This window comes from Nelumbo nucifera, chromosome 3, assembly GCF_055504915.1.
Source record: "Nelumbo nucifera cultivar China Antique chromosome 3, China Antique-T2T, whole genome shotgun sequence".
Lineage (NCBI taxonomy): Eukaryota > Viridiplantae > Streptophyta > Magnoliopsida > Proteales > Nelumbonaceae > Nelumbo > Nelumbo nucifera.
The window spans coordinates 108582940-108605302 of NC_142651.1; the positions used below are offsets into that span (position 1 = coordinate 108582940).

Genomic DNA, 22363 nt, shown 5'->3' on the forward strand with positions numbered 1-22363 from the left:
ATAAACAAAAGCTAGGGGACCTACAAAATCAACTTCATAATTCGCTCAGATATTAATGTAATATGAAGATGTGACCCCCCCCCCCAAGAAAAATAACTAGAGAAAAGAAATGTAGTACAAATTATATAATCGTGAAGGCATACTTCCTTTATTTTCTGCATTTAATGATTTAGTCAGGGGTAGTGCTTCCAACATAAATGTTGATACAGCTGCAAAATCTATGGCCTGAAACAGGAAAAAAATAAAAGAACACAAAAGCAGATCTTTAGGACCAATTGCTACATGCAGAAATCAGTAAAAGTTGGACAATGACCGAGCAGAAACTGTAATTTTGCATTTTATTAACCTCAATGAGCAAATCACCGAGTAGATATTAGGATATAACATCTATTCAACAAATATTCTCTCAAAGAACCATTCAACCTAAGTGCAGGAACAAGAAAGTTTCATGTTTTCGCATAAACATAATAATGTTTGTAAAGAACACTGATGTGGTCCCCACAGTGATCGTATGGCAGCAATATTTCTGTTAGATATGACAGTGTTAGTTGGTAGTTATTTCAGCTTTATTATTAGTTATTTCTTATTCTATTTGCCATGTAAGCAATAAGGGAAATTCAGCCCTTTTACAGTTAGCCAATAGTTAAAAATAATAAGAGAGGGTCGGCAGAAATTATGACCTACTCTCTCTTTTCTGAAACTCTCTTCGTGTACTTCTTTTCTTCCTCTCTTCTCTTCTTCTTCTCTTCAATTTTTTCATCCTTTTTTCTTTTAATTCAAGACTGATTGTAGTCTAGATCGACTACTTGGTATCAGAGCCGACCTAGGAGCTCTTATGCTAGTCTGATTAGGCCGACTGCATGAGAACCACCTAGGTTTGGAAGTTTTTCAACAAGGAAGGAGGATCAGCTGATTCTTGGAGGTTACTGGTAGTGTGCAGCTGCTACTAAAGAGATTGTAGAAGTCTGGGAGAGTTCCAGTAGTCAGGAAGAATCAGAAGAAGCTTCAAATCCTCAAGATTAGGGTTTTGCATCAACCAGAAGGTGGCGGCCAGAGATTTTTTCATAAAGTAAGCTTTTTCTTGCGATTCAGTTCAGAAAAGATGATCTTGGTTTAGTCTGAGAGGTGTGGCTTCAGAATTTTTTGTGTTTTCTTTAGGGTTTTGACAGAAAACCCAAAAAATTCAGAACTATTATTTGTTTCAGATCAGAATTTGAACTGGTTTCATTCAGAATTCTGTTTTCGGTGTTCTTTGGAAGAACTAGGCCAACTGTAATAAGTTGTTTGGGTGTTGTTTCTCCTATTACAGTAATTAAAAAGTTTAAATTTTTTTTATTATTTATTGATCAAGAATGGAGTTCAAGAGTCAAGGAGAATGTGTTTTTGGGACTAGCAATTCTGGTAACATGTCTGAGAATACGTTTCAGATTACAACGGTTAAGTTTGATGGACCAAACTACCTAGAATGGGCTCAATCGGCCATGATGGCCATTGGGGGTAGGGGAAAACTGAGCTACTTGTTGGGAGATGTGAAAGAACCAACTAAGGAGGACCAAACCTATACCAAATGGGTTCAGGAGAACTATTTGGTTATGACATGGCTGTGCAACTCTATGCAGCCACATATCAGCCGGAACTATTTGTGGGCGAAAACAGCTAAGGAAATCTGGGATGTCATGAAAGAAACCAATTCCCAACCCCTTAATGTTGCTAGGGCTTATGAACTGAAATGTGAGATTAACAACCTTAAGCAAGGAGATAAACCAGTCTCGGTTTACTTCTCTACACTGAAATCTTTGTAGCATGAAATTGACCATCAAGAAACACTTGAGTGGGAAAGCCAGAAGGATGCACAGACTCATAGAAAGCAGGTTGAGACTAATAGGGTTTTTGAGTTCCTAGCTGGTTTGAATCCTGAGTACGATATTGTGGAGACAGCAACTACTGACAAGAGACAATGTAACCCTATCACAAGCCTACTCCTTAGTGCACAGTGAAGAGACTAGGAGAAAGGTTATGATGCAGCATCAGCCCTTCCCACCAGCCTTGGCAGTAGTCAAACCTAAGTCCGGGGGTGATACGGAGAGGGATATAAAGAAGGAAGACAAGTGAGATCTAGTAATGTGAACATTGCAAGAAACCCAAGCATACTAAAGACACCTATTGTAAGTTGCACCCTTATTTAGTCCCAGCAAAACTCAGGAACAAAAGGGGTAATGTTAATATGGTTGTTAATACTGATTGTGCCTCCTCATCGGGCACAAAAGGCACACCCCTAGACACCCTAGCTGCTGTCCGGGCTGCCTGACTCAGTTGGAAAAGGAAGTTGGCAATTCAGCTTAATCATCTCAGCCACCATCAGCTCCCACATCAGCTTTCGCTCATTCAGGTACTTGGGCCTCAGCTTATCACGCTTCAGCTCCAAGTAACACTGAACATTGTTGGGTAATAGACTCAGGTGCATATGAACATATGACTGGCTTGCCACCACTATTCATTACCTATCACTTATCTTCTAGCAGAGATAAGGTGTCCATTGTTGATGGTTCCCTTGTTCCCATTTCTGGCAAGGGAGAGATCAAGTTGTCTAATGCCATATCCTTATCTTCAGTTCTCCATGTTCCTAAGCTTAATACTAAATTGCTTTCAGTTAGTAGCATTGCAAAACATCAGAATTGTTGAGTAACCTTTTTCCCTTACCGATGTGTTTTTTAGGACTTGGAGACAAGGAAGGTGATTGGGACTGGCCGTGAGACGAATGGGATCTATCTGCTTGGAGAGAGTTCACATTGGGAAGATAATGAAGATAGGAAGTCTTTCGTTTCTCAGTCTGTTAGTCAGGTTATGCTTTGGCATAATCGGTTGGCCCATTTATCTTTTTGAACTTTGAAGAGTTTGTATCCTGATTTATTCGAGTCTGTTCAGATGTCCAATTTGAGATGTGAGAGTTGTGAGTTTGCAAAGCATTGTAGAACATCTTATTCATTGAGTAATAAAAGAAGTAATAATCCTTTTGATATTGTGCATACCAATGTTTGGGGTCCTTATCACATCACTGCTATGGGGGTTACAGATATTTCTTGTTTTTTGTTGATGACTATACTCGATTTTCTTGGGTTTACCTTATGCGTTCTCGAGATGAGGTTCCTACTTTGACCCGGATCTTTCATCAGATGATTTTAACCTAATTTGGGGTCAAAATCAAAATCATCAGATCCGATAATGTGAAAGAATACTTTGCCAACCAATTAGCCTCCTATTTGCTTAACCATAGGAGTATCCACCAAAGTACTTGTCCTCATACACCACAGCAGAATGGGGTTGCTGAGAGGAAGAATAGGCACATATTGGAGGTGGCCAGAAGCATCATGTTTAATTCCAATGTACCTATTCGTTTCTGGGGAGATGCTATTCTTAGAGCAGTTTATCTCATTAACCGAGTTCCGTCACGGGCTCTTGACATGAAGCCTCCATTTACCCTCCTATACCCTGATAAAGACTTGTTTATTGTTCCCCTTAAAACCTTTGGTTGTACTTGCTTTGTTCAGATTCTTGGACCTCATCATTCCAAATTTGATCCTAAGGCCTCCAAATGTATTTTTTCTTGGTTATGCACAAACTCAAAAGGGATATTGTTGTTATGAACCCACTTCTGGGAAAAGATTTGTCGCTATGGATGTTACTTTCTTCGAGGATGTACCCTATTATCCTAGGGTTTCTCCTCAGGGAGAAAGTAGTGAGTGTGGGGTTAACTCATCAGAAGTTCTTTTACCTGTTCCATTGAGTGATGAAGGATGTAATGGGGAGGGGTGTCAGAGGTGTCGGGATTTGTGAGTCTATCACAGGCAGTGAGGCAGGTTGATTTCGGTCATCAGCAATCCAGGACAGCCCCAGTTCCTTCTGTGGATCCAGATCAAGAGCCCTTCCATTGCGGTCCGTAAAGGCAAACGGCGTTGCACCACATCCACAGCCCACTGCATTTCCCAATTCTTGTCCTATGATCACTTGTCCCCCTCTTACAGGTCCATCCTTACATCTATTGTTGATATTCCTATCCCCAGAACAATGCAGGAGGCCTTGTCAGTTCCTGAGTGGAAAGATGCAATGAAGGTTGAAATGGATGCTCTTCTCTTCTAAGGAATAATACTTGGGAGCTAGTTGACCAGCCTAAAGGGAAGAAACTGATTGGATGTAGATGGGTATTTACTGTGAAACATAATGCTGATGGTTCCATTGAAAGCTATAAGGCTCGGTTAGTTGCAAAGGGATTTACTCAGAGTTATGGTATAGACTACCTAGAGACTTTTGCTCTAGTAGCAAAGATGTCCACTATTAGAGTTTTATTGTCCCTTGCAGCCAGTTACTCTTGGCCCTTGTTCCAGATGGATATCGAAAATGCCTTCCTCAATGGAGACTTGCAAGAAGAAGTCTACATGCAGTTGCCTCTTGGATTTTATGATGCAAACACAGGAAAGAAGGTTTGGTGGTTGAATAAAGCTTTGTATGGACTAAAACAGTCCCCCAAAGCTTGGTTTGATAGATTCAGACAAGCCCTTGAAAGGTTCGGCTATGTACAGGCCCAATCAAACCATACATTGTTCATTAAGAGAGTGGACTCTTCCTTGACGTTGCTTGCTGTATACGTGGATGATATTGTAGTGACAGGGAATGATAATGGTGAAATTGAGTCTCTCAAACAACTCCTTCATCAAGAATTTGAGGTGAAAGATTTGGGAGAGCTACGATACTTCTTGGGTATTGAGGTAGCTAGATCTAAACATGGGATTTTTGTTTCCCAAAGAAAGTATGTTCTAGATTTGTTAGAAGAAACTGGAAAGTTAGGTGTTAAGCCTACAGATACACCTATTGAACAGAATCACAAGATCAATGCAGAGAGTGGAGAGCCACTTGAAGATAAAGCTATGTTCCAGCGGTTAGTTGGAAAACTCCTCTATCTTTGTCTCACACGACCGGACATCAATTATGCGGTCTCAGCCAGTATATGCACTCCCCTAGGACTACTCACTTACTTGCAGTTGAGAGGATATTAGCATATTTGAAGAGGTGCCCAGGTAGAGGTATACTATTCAAGAATAATAATCACATGAAGATAGAGGTTTATACAGAGGCTGATTGGGCTGGGAGTATTGATGATAGAAGGTCTACCTCTGGATATTCTGCTTTTGTAGGAGGTAACCTGATCTCTTGGAGGAGTAAGAAGCAAAGTGTTGTTTCTCGTTCTAGTGCAGAAGCTGAATACAGGTCCATGGCTAATGGTGTGGCTGAAATCCTATGGTTGAATCACTATTTGAGGAGTTGGGTATTGCGTTATGAGAAGCCCTTAATGTTGTATTGTGATAATCAGGCTGCCATTAATATAGCTCATAATCCGCTACAGCATGACAGAACTAAGCATATTGAAGTAGACCGACAATTTGTCAGAGAAAGGGTTTCATCTCAAGAAGTGTGTCTTCTGTATATCACCTCCAACATGCATCTTGCAGATCTTCTCACCAAGGTTGTTCCAAGGAAAAAGTTAGAGGCAGATCTATGCAAGTTGGGTATGACAAATATCTATTCCCAACTTGAGGGGGAGTGTAAAGAACACCAATATGGACCCCACTAATGTGGTCCCCACAGTGTTGGTATGGCAGCAATATTTCTGTTAGATATGACCGTGTTAGTTGGTAGTTATTTTCAGTTAGTTAATTCATCTTTATTATTAGTTATTTCTTATTCTATTTGCCATGTAAGCAATAAGGGCAATTCAGCTTTTCTACAGTTAGCCAATAGTTATAAATACTAAGAGAGAGTCGACAAAAATTATGACCTACTCTCTCTCTTTTCTGAAACTCTCTTCGTGTACTTCTTTTCTTCCTCTCTTCTCTTCTTCTTCTCTTCAATTTTTTCATCCTTTTTTCTTTTAATTCAAGACTGATTGTAGTCTAGATCGACTACTATGTTCAACCTGATAATGGAACGATGGAAAGGTGTGTAGGAGAAGATCCACTCTCTAAGCATCATGGAATGGAGATTTTTGAATGTTGGATCAAAATATTTTGAAATTAAACGATGCTTTACTCAAAAAGATGATTTTGTACTAACGAAAAGGAGCAAGGGAGCTTGGACACAAATAATTTTGTCTCGAAAGGACATTCTATGGACTAGAACCTACATCCAAGAAGCTCTGGAAATTGAACGAAGATATTTTGCAGACCGTAAGAGAGCGTTCAAGGGAAGAATCCTATGTTTACAACTTAAATCAAATACCTAGGGCAGATTCATCCGTCTGAGCAGATGGGAAAAATCAGACAAGGTAAGACACATTTGTATCCCAGAAGAACCAACTTTCGTTGGCTAGAACTCTTTCATCCAATTTTTGGGTTGGGTTGATCTACCACCCCGCCATACTAATCTCACACAAAAAGCCTTTCCATCGCTCGAAGTCAAAAGCAGAATCATAAAATCCTGAGGGTCTACGTTTCTTTCGACTGCACATCAGGGAAAGCCATTTGGAAACAGGAGATTGGATTTCATCTGTACAAAAACACCTACGTTAAGTTGGGATGAAGTTGAAGCCGAAGTGTTTGCCAATCTGCATTCTGAATCCATGGCGAAACTGCACCCTTTTGAACAAAATAAAGCAATGGGCTTTGCCCCTTCGGAAGACTTGATTATCTCTTGGACCAAGCTCAAAGCAATCTTTGTTTTTGCTGACTGGGTTCAAATTGAACATTGGCGGCCAAAGATTAATGCAGTCCCTAATCAGTTGAGATTCAACAGATGACTCAAGTTAAGAGGGCTACCATTCCACCTCTGGACGAAGGAATTTTTTTCTCTGATAGGAGACACTTGCGGAGGTCTTGAAGACATAGATCACCGATCCTTGAATCTCTCTAAGTTAAGTTTTGCCAGAATCAGGGTGAAAACCCGTGGTATTCATGCCATCCCTCGTTCAATCCCAGTTCTAGATAGAAACGTCTAGTTCTACATCTCTATGGAGGCGGAGAAGACAAACGAGTCACTTTCCAGTCTCTCCGAGCCAACTCGCTCAAAGGTCTGTCCTCCACGTGGCACTTCAACCTTTGTTGCTCAGAGATCTGGTCGCAGTAGAGGCATGCACAGAGAAGGCGGAAAGTCGACAATGGCTCCTCGTGAATCTACACAGGAGCTCTTCTCCTCCTCCTCCAAATCTAAAGGCTTTGTGGAGTTCAAAAGACGCGAAGAAGATGGACAGGAACAACCCCTTATTAAAACGTCTCAAATCTCAAAAGCCCCCCTAATTCCTGCATTGCCAATATTGCCCCAACCCCAAGCTGGTTTGAAAACTTCGGCTGCTCTTCTCAAACTCAAGGCCCACTTAAGTCTACCAGCCCATCTAGCACCTTAAGCCCACCAGCAACCCCCACCTTCAGCCAGGCCGTTGTCGAAACTCCTCCCAGTTCAGGCCGGCATCTTGGCAAAGTTTTCATGGCTCCAACTCCGTCTGTGAGCTCTGGCCTGCCATCTGCTAGTGAAGAAGAAGACACAGAGGACGACCTCAACTCGAATGCTACTGAAGCAGATCCAGACCCTCGTGAGTTTTCTCTTAAAAGAGTAAAAGACCTGTTCGCAGACAAAGGGAGTCGGGGTTGTTTGGAGATTCTCGAGCAGACCCAGCCAGGCTATGGAATGTCTTCAGAATCAGACCCCCCTGTTCGCAGACAAGGGAGAGATACGTCATCCTCCTTTCCTAACCAAAACCACAAATTACACTCAGGGAGTTCCCCCGCCCCCCCCCCCCCCCCCCCCCCCCCCATTCGGTTCTATCTTCTCTTCAGCCTCCTTTTTCTTGCTCTGCTTCTGCATCTCACTGTCTTTTCTCCCATTCCACTCTTTCAGGTTCAAATGAGTTGCCATCCCACCCAATGAAGACCGTTCCAATTTAGACAGTTGTTCCACCAAGCAGTGGTAGGAAGGAGCCAGAGAATTTGGGAATTGACAATATAGCCAAATCTTTGGGAATTGTGAGAAGAGACAAAGAAGATGAAAAGGAGAGAATCTTTAATAAAGAGGTGACTAAATCTGGCAACGCCTTGGAGAAAAACAGAAAAAAAAGGTCCTAAAAAAGAACTAAAAAGGCTTTAGTGGAATGGATCGCATCTCAAAAGGAAATAGGATGAATAACGGGAAATCTGTCAAAGTGACTCATTGAAGATACTAAGTTGGAATGTTAGGGGTTTGGGAGGTCAGCTCAAAAGAAGTTTAGTGAACGAAACAATGAAGAGAGAAAATCCAGATATAATTGTCCTTCAGGAATCAAAAAAAGAAGTCATCGACAGAAAACTTATGAAAGCCATATGGAGAATAAGGGGTAGAAAATGGGCTGCTGTTCCAGCTGAGGGTTCCGCTGGAGGTATCATTCTAGCATGGAAGGAAGATGAAAATTCAGGCTTTGAGATTGACAGACGTGAATTCTCAATCTCAGTTCTGTTCACTAATATTAAAGATGACTTCAGCTGGATCGTCACTGGTATGTATGGTCCTAACTCTCCCTCTAATAGAATGAGGTTTTGAGCTGAGTTGGAGTCCCTGCATGTGAAGGAGGACATTCCATGGTGTTTAGTGGGTGATTTCAATGTCACCAGGTTCAGTTCAGAACATTCTAATGGTAGAACCCCAACCAGAAGCATGAGAAATTTCTCTAATTTTATTGAAAGACAATCTATGTGATCTCCCTCTTACCAATGGACTTTTCACCTGGTCAAACATGCAAAAAAATGCCATAAGCTGCAGACTTGACAGATTTTTGCTATTTCAGGATTGGTTGGAGAGATTCCCAAACCTGTGTCAAGAACTTTGTCCAAGATGTACCTCAGACCACTGGCCCATATAGCTGAACACCAAAAGAATAATTAAAACAAAGACCCCATTCGGATTGGAAAAATTCTGGCTACAATACAAAGATTTCAGTAAAAAGGTTGCAACATGGTGGGAAGACTGCAAAGTAGAGGGCTGGGCTGGATTCAGACTTCTTCAGAAATTAAAAGCTTTGAAGAAAAACCTTAAAGCTTGGGGGAGAGAAGAATTTGAAGCTGTTGAAGAAGAGAAAAAAAGAATTCTTTCGGAATTAGAGGACTTGGACAATAGAACAAAATGGGACCCTCAATGCCTTAAACAGAAATAAAAGAGCAGAATTAAGAAAGGAATGGAAGCAACTAGTTAGAAGGGAAGAGATCTATTGGAGACAAAGATCAAGAGTGAGATGGTTGAAAGAAGGGGACAATAATTCCAGATTTTTTCACACCTATGCCTCGGGAAGAAGTAGGAAGAATTTTATTTCTAAGCTCAATCTTAATCAGAGAGAAGTGGAGAATCCTGAGGAAATTTCTGAAGCTTTCCTTTCTTTCTTTAAAAACCTTTACTCCAAGGATAGTGAAAATCAGTTTACAATATTTAATTGGGATGGCACTACCCTATCAACTGAAAAGAGGGATTGGTTGGAAAGAAGCTTTGAAGATGAATTCAGCATGGACGGAGATAGGGCTCCAAGGCCGAATGGCTTCCCTATTCTTTTCTTCCAAAAGTGTTGGGAAATTGTAAAGTCAGATCTCATGGAGTTTTTCACGGACTTCCATTCATCTACCATTGTTAACAAGGGCCTTAACTCTACCTTTCTCTGCCTGATCCCTAAGAAAGGGGGAGTTTTGGAAGTTAAAGACTATAGACCTATAACTTGGGTTGGGAGCATATACAAAATTTTGGCAAAGGTTCTGGCCAACAGACTTAAAGAAGTCTTGGAAGATCTAATTTCCCCAAATCAGTTTGCTTTTGTAAAATGAAGACAAATTGTGGACAGCATTCTTATTGCAAATGAGTGTGTGGAAGACAGAAAATCCTCTGGGATCTCGGGGGTCCTTGTGAAACTTGATCTTGAGAAGGCGTACGACAAAGTGGATTGGGACTGCATTCTTGATTGCTTAAGGCTAAGAGGTTCTGGGAGAAACTGGATCAGGTGGATTAATGGTTGTATTGGCTCTCCTTGGTTTTCAGTATTGATAAATGGTGAAGCGAAAGGTTATTCCAAGGCCAGCAGGGGTCTAAGATAAGGTTGCCCTCTTACCCCATAACTTTTTACTTTGGTGATGGATATATTTAATTATCTCTCTGACAAGTCAATTCTTCTCAACTTGGTGAAAGGTTTTGAAGTGGGTAGGGATAAACTTCACATCTCTCACTTACAGCTCGCCGACGACATAATCCTATTATTGGATGCCTCCATTACCAACATCACAATCACTAAAATGGTAATCGAATGTTTCGAGATTCCAATTCCGGATTGGGTTTTAAAATAATGAGCAAACAAACCAAAAGCTGGAGAGATACCACCGCCGGAGAGAAACCATTGCCGGAAGTACTGTCGGAGTTCGAGGAATACCACCGCTAGAGAAAAACCTTCCTCTTTGTTTAATTTCCGGAGGGAGCGGTGGAGACATAGAACGCTAGCTAGGTCTTAGAAAAAAAATTTGGAGAAAACTTCAAACGAATGAACGGACCTTTTGATTCAGCAGCTTTGTCCAAATTCAGTCCGCATTATATATGGACCACTTAAATTTGGACTACTCCGAGTCCATACAATTATTTAGACCGTCCATAATACCTTCGGATTGGACAGGGTCCAACCCGAAACCGATCCGTTGACACCCTTAAATGTAAGAAGATTGCATATAATGTAAATGATCAAAATTTGGCGTGCTCATTAAGTCATATCACTTTTTGACCTTTTGTAATTTCCGGGGACCTGCTACATGCTGTGCTGTGCAGCTCCATTTTCTATCTTCGAGACTTCAACAAAAAGGATTACGGGTCCAATTAAAATTGATACCTCAATGCTGAAGATGGATTGCAGAAATCTTCTGCAGACTTTTCATTCTCATAATTGTGATGCAGATAAACCACTGCGGCGATCTAATAAAAAATCGTCCATGTTGGGAGGAACATGTGCAGAAGTCTTGAATCATTTAGCTTTCATCATTTACTAAAAAATCTCACTGGACTGAGAAAATATCTAGAAAAGTTTATTGGGGAGCAAAGTGGAGAATCTCCCCATTACCTAACTTGGGATGCCTCTTGGAGGGAATCCAAAAGCCCACAACTTTTAGAGTCCTATGATGGAGAAATGCGAGAAGAAACTATCGACTTGGAAAAAGTGTTATCTCTCCAAAGGGGGTAGGCTTACTCTCTTAAAGGCCTCCTTATCAAATCTGCTGGTCTACTTTCTCTCTGTCTTCCAGATTCCAACCAAAGTCGGAAATCAGATTGAGAAGCTTCAAAGGAATTTTCTTTGGGAAGGTGGTGGAGATAAGAGAAACCATTTAGTCAGCTGGAAACAAGTATGCAGACCAAAAGAGGAAGTCGGCCTATGCATTGGACAGCTTAAAGAGAAAAATTATTCTCCACTAGGCAAATGGCTCTGGAGATTTCCGAAAGAACCTAATGCTCTTTGGACTGCTGTCATCTCAAATAAATATAGATGACATACAAACGGGTGGGATTGCAATCTCAAATTGAATAAGATAAAGGCCACCAATCCTTGGAAAGGTTATATGTTCCACTCATACTTCTTTCTTTCCTTTTATAAGGTATAAAGTGGGAAATGGTTCTAAAATTAAATTCTAGAAAGATCTTTGGTGGGGGGGAATCTACCTTGGAAGCCTCTTTCCCTAGGCTGTTTAACCTCACCCTTGACCAAGAAGCCTCTATTTCTGCTTGCCTCCCAAACCAGTCCACCAAGAATTCTTTAAACCTCCACCTCTGAAGACCCCTAAGGGACTCGGAGATTTCTGATTTAATAGCCTTAATTCAAACCCTCAAAGATACCTATATATCCCCCTCTCATTCCGACACCCGAATATGGACCCTTCACCCAAATGGTGAATTCTCTTCTAAGTCTATGTTCAGGGCTTTGACTGCTGAAGATCAGCATCCCTCTTTTCCTTACGAGAAAATTTGGTGCAGCCACATCCCCTCAAGAATTTGCTTCTTTGTATGGGAAGCCTATCTCCAGAAAGTTAATACTTGTGATCTCCTACAGAAAAAAACTTTTGGGAAGATGCTCCATTTCTCCTCATGTTTGTATTTGATGTCTCAGCGAAGGTGAATCTGCAGATCACATTCTTCTTCATTGCAGCTTCACTCAAAGGATATGGTCCCACTTCTTGAATATGGCAGGGCACAGCAGGGCCTTTCCAAAACACATTATGGACAACATGAATCAATGGCAAGAAACAGGGCTTAGCAAAAGGGGTAAAGTTTTTTGGCAATCAGTGCCTCATGCAGTAATGTGGGGCGTTTGGGATGAAAGAAACATCCCTATCTTTGACAATAAAAGCAGAACCTTGAAGGAGTTAATCTCAGATATTACCAATCTTCGCATCCTTTGGTCAGTGAATTCAGCTCTGTTTAAAGGACTTTCAGTCAATGATATTATCAGAGATATTCACCCCTTTCTGTTTTTGCCTCATCCCCAGCAAACTCCCTTGAGGCATCCCTTATCCATCAGTGGTGGTGTGATAACCCTTAATTTTGACAGTTGTGCCTTAGGCAATCTGGACCTTGCAGGTATTGGTGGTACAGTAAGGGACGAAAGGGGCAATATCTGCTGGACTTTTAGCGGTCCAATCGGTTGGGCTGACTCCACAAAGGCTGAACTGACAGCTGCTCTCACCGGAATCAGGATAATAAAGAATTTGGGAATTCAGAATTTGTTCATTGCAGGTGATTCAGCAAATACGATAAAATGGTTAAGAGACAAAAAAGGGGGCCCTTGGGGACTGTATCACTATCTGACTGAAGCTTGGGATTCTTTGGATGGTTTGAATGTTAACTTAGTTTGAATTCCTAGGGAACACAATCATACTGCAGATGGCCTAGCTAAATTTGGTGTGTATTTGGAGCATCTGTATAGCAACAAGCTTCCTCCATTGTAACTTGTAGGGGTTCCCCCCCTGCTTTGTATATCTACTCTTGTCCCCCCCCCCCCTTTTTCTCAATAAATTCTGGTTAAATTTTCTCAAAAAAAAAAGAACCATTAAACCTAAAAGCTTAAGCTGTTAGGCATTCTCTAACATATTGGATATATGCAATGTTTAAAACATGTCATGTTAAAAAGGAGAAAGAATAAGACATTAGCTGCACATTCAAGAAAAAAAAAAAAAACTACAAATAAGATTCAAACTGTATAGATATTGACAGAGGAATATTACAAATAACAGGAGTCCCGTTGGAGTGAGTAGCCATTTTTTGTAAAAAAAAATGCCAAAAGTTAGGGCCATATCCAGTCTACCCCTCCCAAGATCCAAGATAGTTGGCAGTGGGACAAACATTTGGTAATGGCCTTTGGAGTTACCTCTACAGTGTCTCAGGGACAGCATCCCAGGTCTAGTTTTACAGTTAGAACTATCTGTGGGAGAGACATTAGATTTTACAATTATGATGGGTCTTCACTAAGGTTCAACGCTTAGCCCTTATTTATTTGCACTGATCATAGATAGGGCTGCAAACAGGTTGGTTCAATTCGGTTGCACACAATTCTCACAACCAAACCAAAATGGTTGGGTTGGATTTTCTGCCAACTGAAACTGACCGAATGGGCATGGAAGCTGAACTGTAATATGAACAGTCAGTTTATCAGTTTGGTCGGTTCAAATCCAACGGACTGGAGCCAATTGTTATTGATTGGATTTGGGCTCATGGGCCAGGCTGGTCCATGGGTCGAGCCTTAGGCCAGGTCGGGCCGTGGACTGGGCAAAAGCTATTTATTTTAAAAAAATTGAAAAATAAAATCTTAAAATTTTTATTTTATATGAACTTTGATTTATACAATTGTTTATATATACAATAATTAAATAAGATAGTATAATAAAAATTAAAGCAATTGTTATAATTTATATAGTATATTATATGTTATATATATATAGTATATAATATATAATTATATATTATATATATAAATATATAAAAAGGGCAAATTTCTTAAACTACCCCTAAGGTTTAGGAAATTGACTAACTCTACCCCTACTGTTTCTGACAATTGACTAAATCCTCGCCATTAACGTCCGTTAATGGAAAAATGAAAAGACTATTTTACCCATTATTCTCCTTCAAATTTTCAAAATGAAATAACAACAGTAATATGCATCCTCCAAGTAGACCTTCACTCTGACTCACTCTTCAACAGAGACCGTGTAATTACTGTGCACTTCGAAGAATGGTGAGAAGTGGAATGACAGGGTACACCTAGGGCTCAATGGGTTTGTTTGTTTTTCAAGGGTTTTTGTTAGTCCTTGATTGAGCTTCAATGAGCGAGAGAAGAGAGAAGAGCTTCAGCAAGCGAACTCAAACCAAAAAAAGGAGTTTTTGTTAGTCTCTTATTCTGAGACTCGAACCTCAAACACCTTTGGATGGACGGTCATGCATACTCTATTGGCTCCCGCATAGAATGAATCTCCCACCAAGTTGGCATCCTCAAGACCAACAAAGAGGAGTTTGTCAAACAAGAGCCACTTCGCTGACAGGGATCTTTCATGAACATCACCGGGCACTACCAGTCAAATCAAAAACTTTAAGTTGGTTATTCTCTCTCTATGAAAAGGTAGAGGAGGAATGCTTACTAATAGTAGTAGTTAGACTATCACAATAGGAGGAATTCTAACAAGAGTCACACCTGACTTGTCGGTATTTTGCAAAATCAAACTATAGGAGGAAAGAGAGACATAGAAGTACGAAAAAACTTCCCCCATAGCAATGTAGCAGTAAGACTTTGAGTGGTCTTCCTAAAGTACCCAAAAGGGGAGTTTTGCTATCGGGAACACAATCCATAAGCAACTATCAAACGGAACGAAAGGTGACCTGCGGGAAGACTTAATAAGAGAGTGGTATTCACATCTATTCTTGCTCAAGAGCTACACGAACACCAGGAGAAGGGCATAATTCCAAGGCCTTTGGTATTTTCCTTTCTTTAGTAGTGTAAGAACACGAATGTTTATAAGCTCCAAGGTCGAAAATCCGAAAAAGCTAGAAATTGATGCTTGTTTCAAGGTCGAACAACTATGATAGCAAGACGGGAGGAGGAAATTGATACGATTACCTCAAAAAAAGGATTCGGTAGGGCCGGGATGTCTTTGACGGTTTCGATTGATGAGGGTCTAAGTTTTTGTTTGTTGAAATTTGACGAGTTCGACACCAATCGCTCGATCTGACATTTTCTCCTTGGGTGAATTCTCTTTTCAGCTGGGTCCATGCACCATGACCTTAGCGTGAGAGTGAATGGCAGCAGCAATGGTACACATGAACCCACCAACACCGCATCCAATATCTTTGCTGCATACACTTTGTGCCATCCTTGCACAGTCGTGGACTTCCTTCCCGACGAGAAAGAGAGAGAGACTGGGGGAGAACTAGAGCTAGAGATAAGAGAGAAGAACCACTGCATAAGGTTGTAGCAGCGTCAATGGCTTCGTTGACAATCCATCATGTGTGAAGGAGGTGAGGGAAGAGAGTGAGAGAGAAAGATTTCAAAGGGTATTTTTGGAATTTTTGAAAAATATCGGTCACGTGATGTCATATGTGATCGACTGTGACGGAAAGTTAATGGTACAGGAGGATTTAGTCAATTGTCAGAAACAGTAGGGGTACTTTAAGACAATACTGAAACAGTAGGGGTAGAGTTGGTCACTTTCCTAAACCTTAGGGGTAGTTTAAGAAATTTAGCCAATATAAAATATATATATATATGGGTCATTTTGGGTCGGGCCACAGGCTAGCCCACGGACCTGAAATTGCAAGCCCAGCATGGCCCATAAAATCGTGTTGTGCTCGGTACGGCTTGCAAACCATCGTGTCGAACCGGCTCAAAATCGTGTCAGGCCACAGGCAGCATGGCCCGATTTACACCTCTAGGTTTGGGAGACTCTTTAAGGGATGAACTACTTGCAGCTGTACAAGGAATCGTGCTTGCAAACCAACTGAGAATAGAGCATTTGCTTATTGAAGGGGACTCCTAGGTGATTGTGGGTTGGTTGAAAGATCAAGATTATGTGATTTGGGGCTATAGAGATCTCCTTAAAATAGATAATTGGCTAACAAGGAATATGACAATTAGAGTTCAGTAGGTAGGCAGATCAGCAAACTCAATGGCTGATTCACTTGCAAAAGAGGGGGTTTCTCAAGCTTCTTTATTTTGGGCTACCTTATAATTTTATTTGAATTTATAATTCTGTGACTAATCTTAAAGGAAAGGTTGCATCTCATGCCTCTCCCTGGATTAATTGTAAGTCCTATTTGCTGGATTTATAAAATTTTACTCATTTATCAAAAAAAAAAACAGAATATATGATATGTAAATTTAATAATAATAGGAGTGCAAATCAGGGTACACTCAGGATTGGAGACCAAGAGATAACTCAATGTGACCTTTTCTAGTACCTTGGTTCAATGATTCATAACAAAGGAGATTGAGGGGGATGTCACCAATAGAATTAGAGCAGGATGGACAAAGTGGGGGCCTGGAGAGGTGTATCCGGAGTTATAAAGTTTATAAAACAATAGTAAGGCCAGCTATGTTGTATGGAGCGAAGTGTTGGCAATCAATAAACAACATGTTCAGAAAATGAGTGTGGCAGAAATGTGTACGCTGGGATGGATGAGTGGAAAAGCTAGAAAGGATAGGATCAGAAATGAAGTTATTCAAAGGAACCTAGGAGTAGCTCCAATAGGTGATAAAACGGGAGAGAGTAGACTAGTCTGGGCACATGCATAGAAGACCATCAACAGCACCCATAAGAATAAGCAATTTGTTGCAAGTTGAAGGGGCTAGAAGGGCTAGGGGTAGACCAAAAAGGACATGGGTAGAAGTAGTAGCAAATGATTAAGTGCCAATAATTTAACAATCAATATGGCATTAAACAGAACAGAATGGTGAAACAGGATTCATGTGGCCGACCCAATATAGTTGGGATAACGCTTGGATGATGATGATGATAATGATGATTCCTGTCTTTTTTTATGAAAAAAAAGTTCTATAATTTTTTTATTAAAGATAGAGAAAAAGAATTATAAAGTGTTTACATACATCATCAAATAATCCCTTAAAGGCGGTTAGCCACATCTAAGATCCTTTACAAATCCCACCCTTGGGGTCCCCAAAACATCTGATTTCTCAATGCTCCCTGTTTTTCTAAGCCAGCTTCCAGTCCAAAGACAGATCTTGGTATCCATGTAGCATTAGCCCTTAATTTTTTTGATAAATAACATTAGCACTTAATTCCTTCATGATATTACTTATCTCCCTAATTACATATATGTGCGCCCACAGACCCTCCTGATTCTTCTTCAGCCAACATGTAACAACACAAGAATCAGCTTCTACCAAAAGATGTCTAAAGCTCATGGTCTTAGCCCTTCTTACTCCTAACAGAGCCCACAGCACTAACCCTACTTGAGTCACGATTTCCTTCCAGATAACAAGGCTAGTATATTTCTTGAACCATTTTTGAACATTTGCCATACATCTGATTGACCTGGATTCCCGAAGCTGCATCCATCAAAATTTATCTTTACGAATCCAGCAAGTAGTGAACCCATACTATTGATGTGATAGCTCTTATCGTTGAAGATTCAGCCACCATTCTCCAATTCCTTGGGATGTCACATGTAGCAAATGGTCTGAATGCATCTATTGAATTGCTCGGTTTTAGATGACTTTTTTGAGAACTAAATGCAGATGATTGGTCTGAAGAAATGAATCTTGAAACTTTGCCCAAAAATCAAGAACTAGAGTAAGTTTTTTGTTCAGCATATTAGGTGGAATCTACAGTGGCATACAAGATTGCACTTATCCTCTGGAAACGGGTCTGTGGAGTTCAGTTTGGTTGTGGTTTTGGCTATTATGATCATAAAAACTTGATATGAATTCCTAAAAGAGTGAAGTTCTTCACTTGAGTAGTGGCTTGGGAGAAATGTCTAACCAAGCAAATGCTACTAAGGGCATAAATATATCAGATTCCCTCTGCCCCTAGTGTATGGAGAAGAAGAGTCTTCCAATCATATCTTTCTTCACTGAAGCTCCACATACAAGATATGGATGAACTTCTACAAGGCTATATCTTTTCATTGGTGCTTGCCATCCTTTGTTCGGTCTCTGCTACATGGATGGAAGGTTGCTGGAATGGCCAGTGAAGGTAGATGCTTTTGGTCTGCTATTCCCTTGGCAGTTATGTGTATGGTGTAGATGGAAAGAAATTCAAGGCAATTCAAGCAGAAAAGTAATCCTGCAGAGGGAGTGTTTAATGGCATGGTTGAGGCATTAAGGTAATGATTATCAGATATAGTTTATTTCAAACATAACAAATTCTTATCTTCTTTTTTGACTGTAATCTTGTTGAAGATACTTGAATACTTGTGGATTTGTACAGAATTATATTGTACAAACCCTTGTATTTTGTTATACTTATTAATACAAGCTTGGTCTTGTTTTATGTGGTACTAGGAAGAGCTTAAACGTCCAATCTTATTTACAGATCCTTGTATTTTGTTATACTCGTTAATGCAAGATCGATCTTGTTTTACGTGGTACTGGGAAGAGATCAAATGTCCAATTTTCAGATCTGGCAATTACAGACAGGGGGAGTGATTCTTTGATTTTAACCTTATTTTTTTGGTTAAAGATCCTCGGTGGTGCATGATGTTGATTTGTTCAAGTGTGTCCATCATCTGAACTCATTGTGTTTTGCAGGTGTTTGACAAAATTCTTGAAAGGCTATAGGTTTTTATTGAGGGGGTCTTAACATTCACTTCCGTTTTCTCGCTTGTTGCATTTTTGGTGTCAGGTTCTTACATTACTTCTTCCCAGGAGGAGTCTTTGTTATCTTTTTGTTTTATCATTATTTTCTATTTTAATCAATGGTTGCGGTGGCAGGGGTACTTGTATCATTTTCAATCTAGAGTCTTATATGTTTTCTTTTTGCAAATTTTCTCTCTAATCTGTCTTCCTTGATCTAATATTTCTAGTTTCTATTCGGTATTTATCCTTCAAATATTTTAAAGTATAGAATGTTCTTGAACTAGAAAAAAAAAATGTATTAATATTCAACTAAAGCAACTGCTTAATTGAGAAAAAGAAACACATGCCCCAAAGACCATTACTGAAATTTCAGTTGTTCGTAACGATGGTAAAGTTGAAAATTGTTTTCTTTAAGTTTGTTATGATAAATGCATGCCAATCAGAGCACAGTTGTTTATGACATTAGCAATCAATAGAGGTGATCATGGGATAGTCCAAGTACAGCACATGGTATAAGTGACATCATTCTAGCTGGCAAGGCTAGCATACTGGGCTTGAAATCTAGGCCCAAGCCTGGCCCTAATTATATATTTATAACACATATTAGTCCCATATAACAATGGATATGGTACTGAACAGGAGATGGAATGGGATTCTGAGAGATAAAGACAGCAATATGTTGTCTCTTTTCTCAGGACCAGTGGGTGAAGGTGATTCTGTAAGGGCAGAGCTACTAGCAGCGGTACAAGGTATACAGATGGCTAGTCAAATAGGAGTGAACAATTTGTTAGTAGAAGGGGATTCCAAGGTAGTAGTGGGCCGGCTGAATAACCCAGACACAGTTTGTTGGGGCTACAGGGATCTGTTAAAGAAAGTTAAATGGATGACAAGAAATATGATTATTAGGTTTCAGTGGGTCAACAGATCAGCAAATGCAATGGCTGATTCTCTGGCCAAGCAAGGGGTGTCGAGGGGAGATCTGTTTTGGGCTACATTGTAATTTGTCTCATGTTTGGGCATGTTTAGTGTTTATGATTCAGTCCTCGGGGGAGGTAACATCTTGTGCCTCTTCCTAGGCTGTTTGTATTTCTGATATTTGTTTTAATAAAATCTCTCATTTATCAAAAAAAAAAAAACAGGATGGAATGGTAGACTAGTCCATTACCCTTCGTTCTTGTTCCTCTCTCCCCCATTATCCTTTCTTTTTTGTGGCATGTCAGAGAAGGTGTTTACCAGTGTTTTTGAACCATCGTTGACCTGGACAGTCGAACCGTTCGGCCCGGGAAACATCGAGGCAACTGGTTCCATTTCACCCTTAACCAGGTCCTTGGCCAAACACCATTGATTTGGTCAACAACCCCCTGACCCAGGCAGTCAAACCATCGACCCATTCAATGGTTTTAGGCCATTTTTATTTGCATTATTTTTAATTATTTTATATTTTTAAGTTGGAACAGGCCATCCATTCAAACTGGACGGTTGAACCGCTGACCCAGAACCAGTGGCCAGAACGGTTCCGGTTCCATGTCAGTTTTTAAAACCTTGGTGTTTACACCTCACATTCAATTAAATTGAACTACTGGAATCCTAAGAATCTTTTGAGTAAATTATGATAATTCTTGGCTGCAATTGTGAAAATATTGTATGAAGCCTGAAAAAGACCTTCATCTAGCATGACAGTTGCGGCAAAAAAAAAATTAAATGTTCACACTTTACCTTATCATGTGAAAAAAATCTTCATTTAATGTGAAACACATCCATAAACCAGTATGCTTAGTGATTATAACATGCACATTATGCGAGCCACAACATGAAGTAACTCTCAGAAACATAAAAAGTTAAAGTTTTAAAGCTTCAAGAGTCTACCTTTTGCCAACTAAGACTAGCTAGAAAGTCTAAATAGCCACTTCAATTTCAAAATAGAAAAGATGAACCGAAAGACAAAAGAACCTCAGTGGGACAACATAATCAGTATAGTATAAACCATAATCTTAGTGCATCACTTCCTCACCATATTAAACGAGCAGCCAGGTTGGGATAAAGCAACTGCAGCAGTTTCTAATATATTCCCCAGAAGGCATGCATACCCTGGAAATTCAGGTGACAAATCATCAGGAAGAACATTAGCATGGCTATGCACACACAACGCCATCTGATGAATATAATGTTCACTAAGCTCTCGCTTTGCAAAGACCTGGAACACCAAAGAATACTTTTACTTCAGAGGATCACAAAATCATTCGGTACACAACTATCAGGAGGAAATATGATTAAATCTTATGCAATTAACCATCCAAGCTCTAATAAAAAATCAAAGAGACAAGTGATGTGGAAGCTTTCTTATGATAGTTGCAATTCTGTAATTTTTGTTTTTCCTAGTTCTAGTAGGATAGGTCATCCATATAGATTCTATACATGTGTTTTATCAGTTTATGTGTGTAACTGTTAAAACGTTGAAAGATAAAAGAATTGAGTTTATTTAATTTCTTACAGCTTATGCTAAATGTGATGAGTGGTTCTTGTCTCCAAGAGAGATTTTAGGCAACCAACTGAGTGGTTCCAAGTTCTCTCTTCTCTCTCCCTCTCTCTTCTTTAATATTACAAGTAGCTACATCAAGTCAGCAACCAACCATAAGTTCTTTACTAATGCATTCATTTAACATTCCCAAAGGACTAAAACTAATCTAGATAAGTTTTCTATATTTCTTCATCAAAACTCTAAGGTTTCCCATTCCACCTGTTCTCATCCTTTTATGCCAAAACATCTCTGTTTTTAGCTAGTTAGTACCTTAATCAATTCGGTATCAAATAAGACAATCATACATCAAGTGGTATCAGAGATAATAGTCAGTCACCATATTATCAAAAAGTAGAAAATTCTATAGGCATGAGTTATCTTCTAAACAACCTTATGGATTTAGAATCCACAATGGTAGAGGTTTTGAACCATACCAAAGGATCTTTACTTGACTTGTTTGAGAAGATGGTAGGAGAGAATAGATCTAATAATGTTAAATACAATGGTCAAGAAAGAAGATGGGAGAAGTAGGCTTATTATGGCTACTTCTTACAAAGGGTATCAATGGAACGATTTTGGATTGGACCCCGTCCAGTCCAAAATCAGTTTGAACGGACCAATCCGGTCCAAAATATTTATTAGATTGGATTGGACCTGGTCCATCCGTAACAAATTTATATTGGATTGAGTTGGATTAAGCCAATATCTGGTCCATTGATATAAGATAAGAATATATATGTCAATGGACCGGGTTTGGGTTAAAACCAATTTAAATCAAAATGAATTTGAACAGATTGAACGATCCAGACAATGAATTGGACCAGTCCAAATTGGTCCAAAACATTCATTGGATTGGATTGGACCTCGTTCATTTATAATGGACTCACATTGGACTGGATCGGATTGGACCAAATCCAGTCCAATTGACACCCCTACTTCTTACTTTACCTTGTCTCAAGAAAAAAATAAGCTTATTAAAGCTAAATAAGCTATTTAGAAAGATAATGAAAGAAAAGAAGATGCCT

The 22363-nt window shown here is 39.8% G+C and overlaps 1 protein-coding gene across 4 annotated transcripts in view; it reads right to left on the reverse strand.

The window, feature by feature from the left end:
* Positions 1–22363, reverse strand: part of UPL6 (ubiquitin protein ligase 6) — a 133244-nt gene that overhangs the window by 89590 nt on the left and 21291 nt on the right. For all 4 annotated transcript variants that reach the window (XM_088900285.1, XM_088900286.1, XM_010272550.3 and 1 more), the window contains 2 exons: positions 20832–21014; positions 144–225 (listed from right to left, as the gene is read on the reverse strand). In XM_088900285.1, coding sequence (XP_088756411.1) covers positions 144–225; positions 20832–21014 — 265 coding nt within the window. The remainder of the gene's footprint in view (positions 1–143; positions 226–20831; positions 21015–22363) is intronic.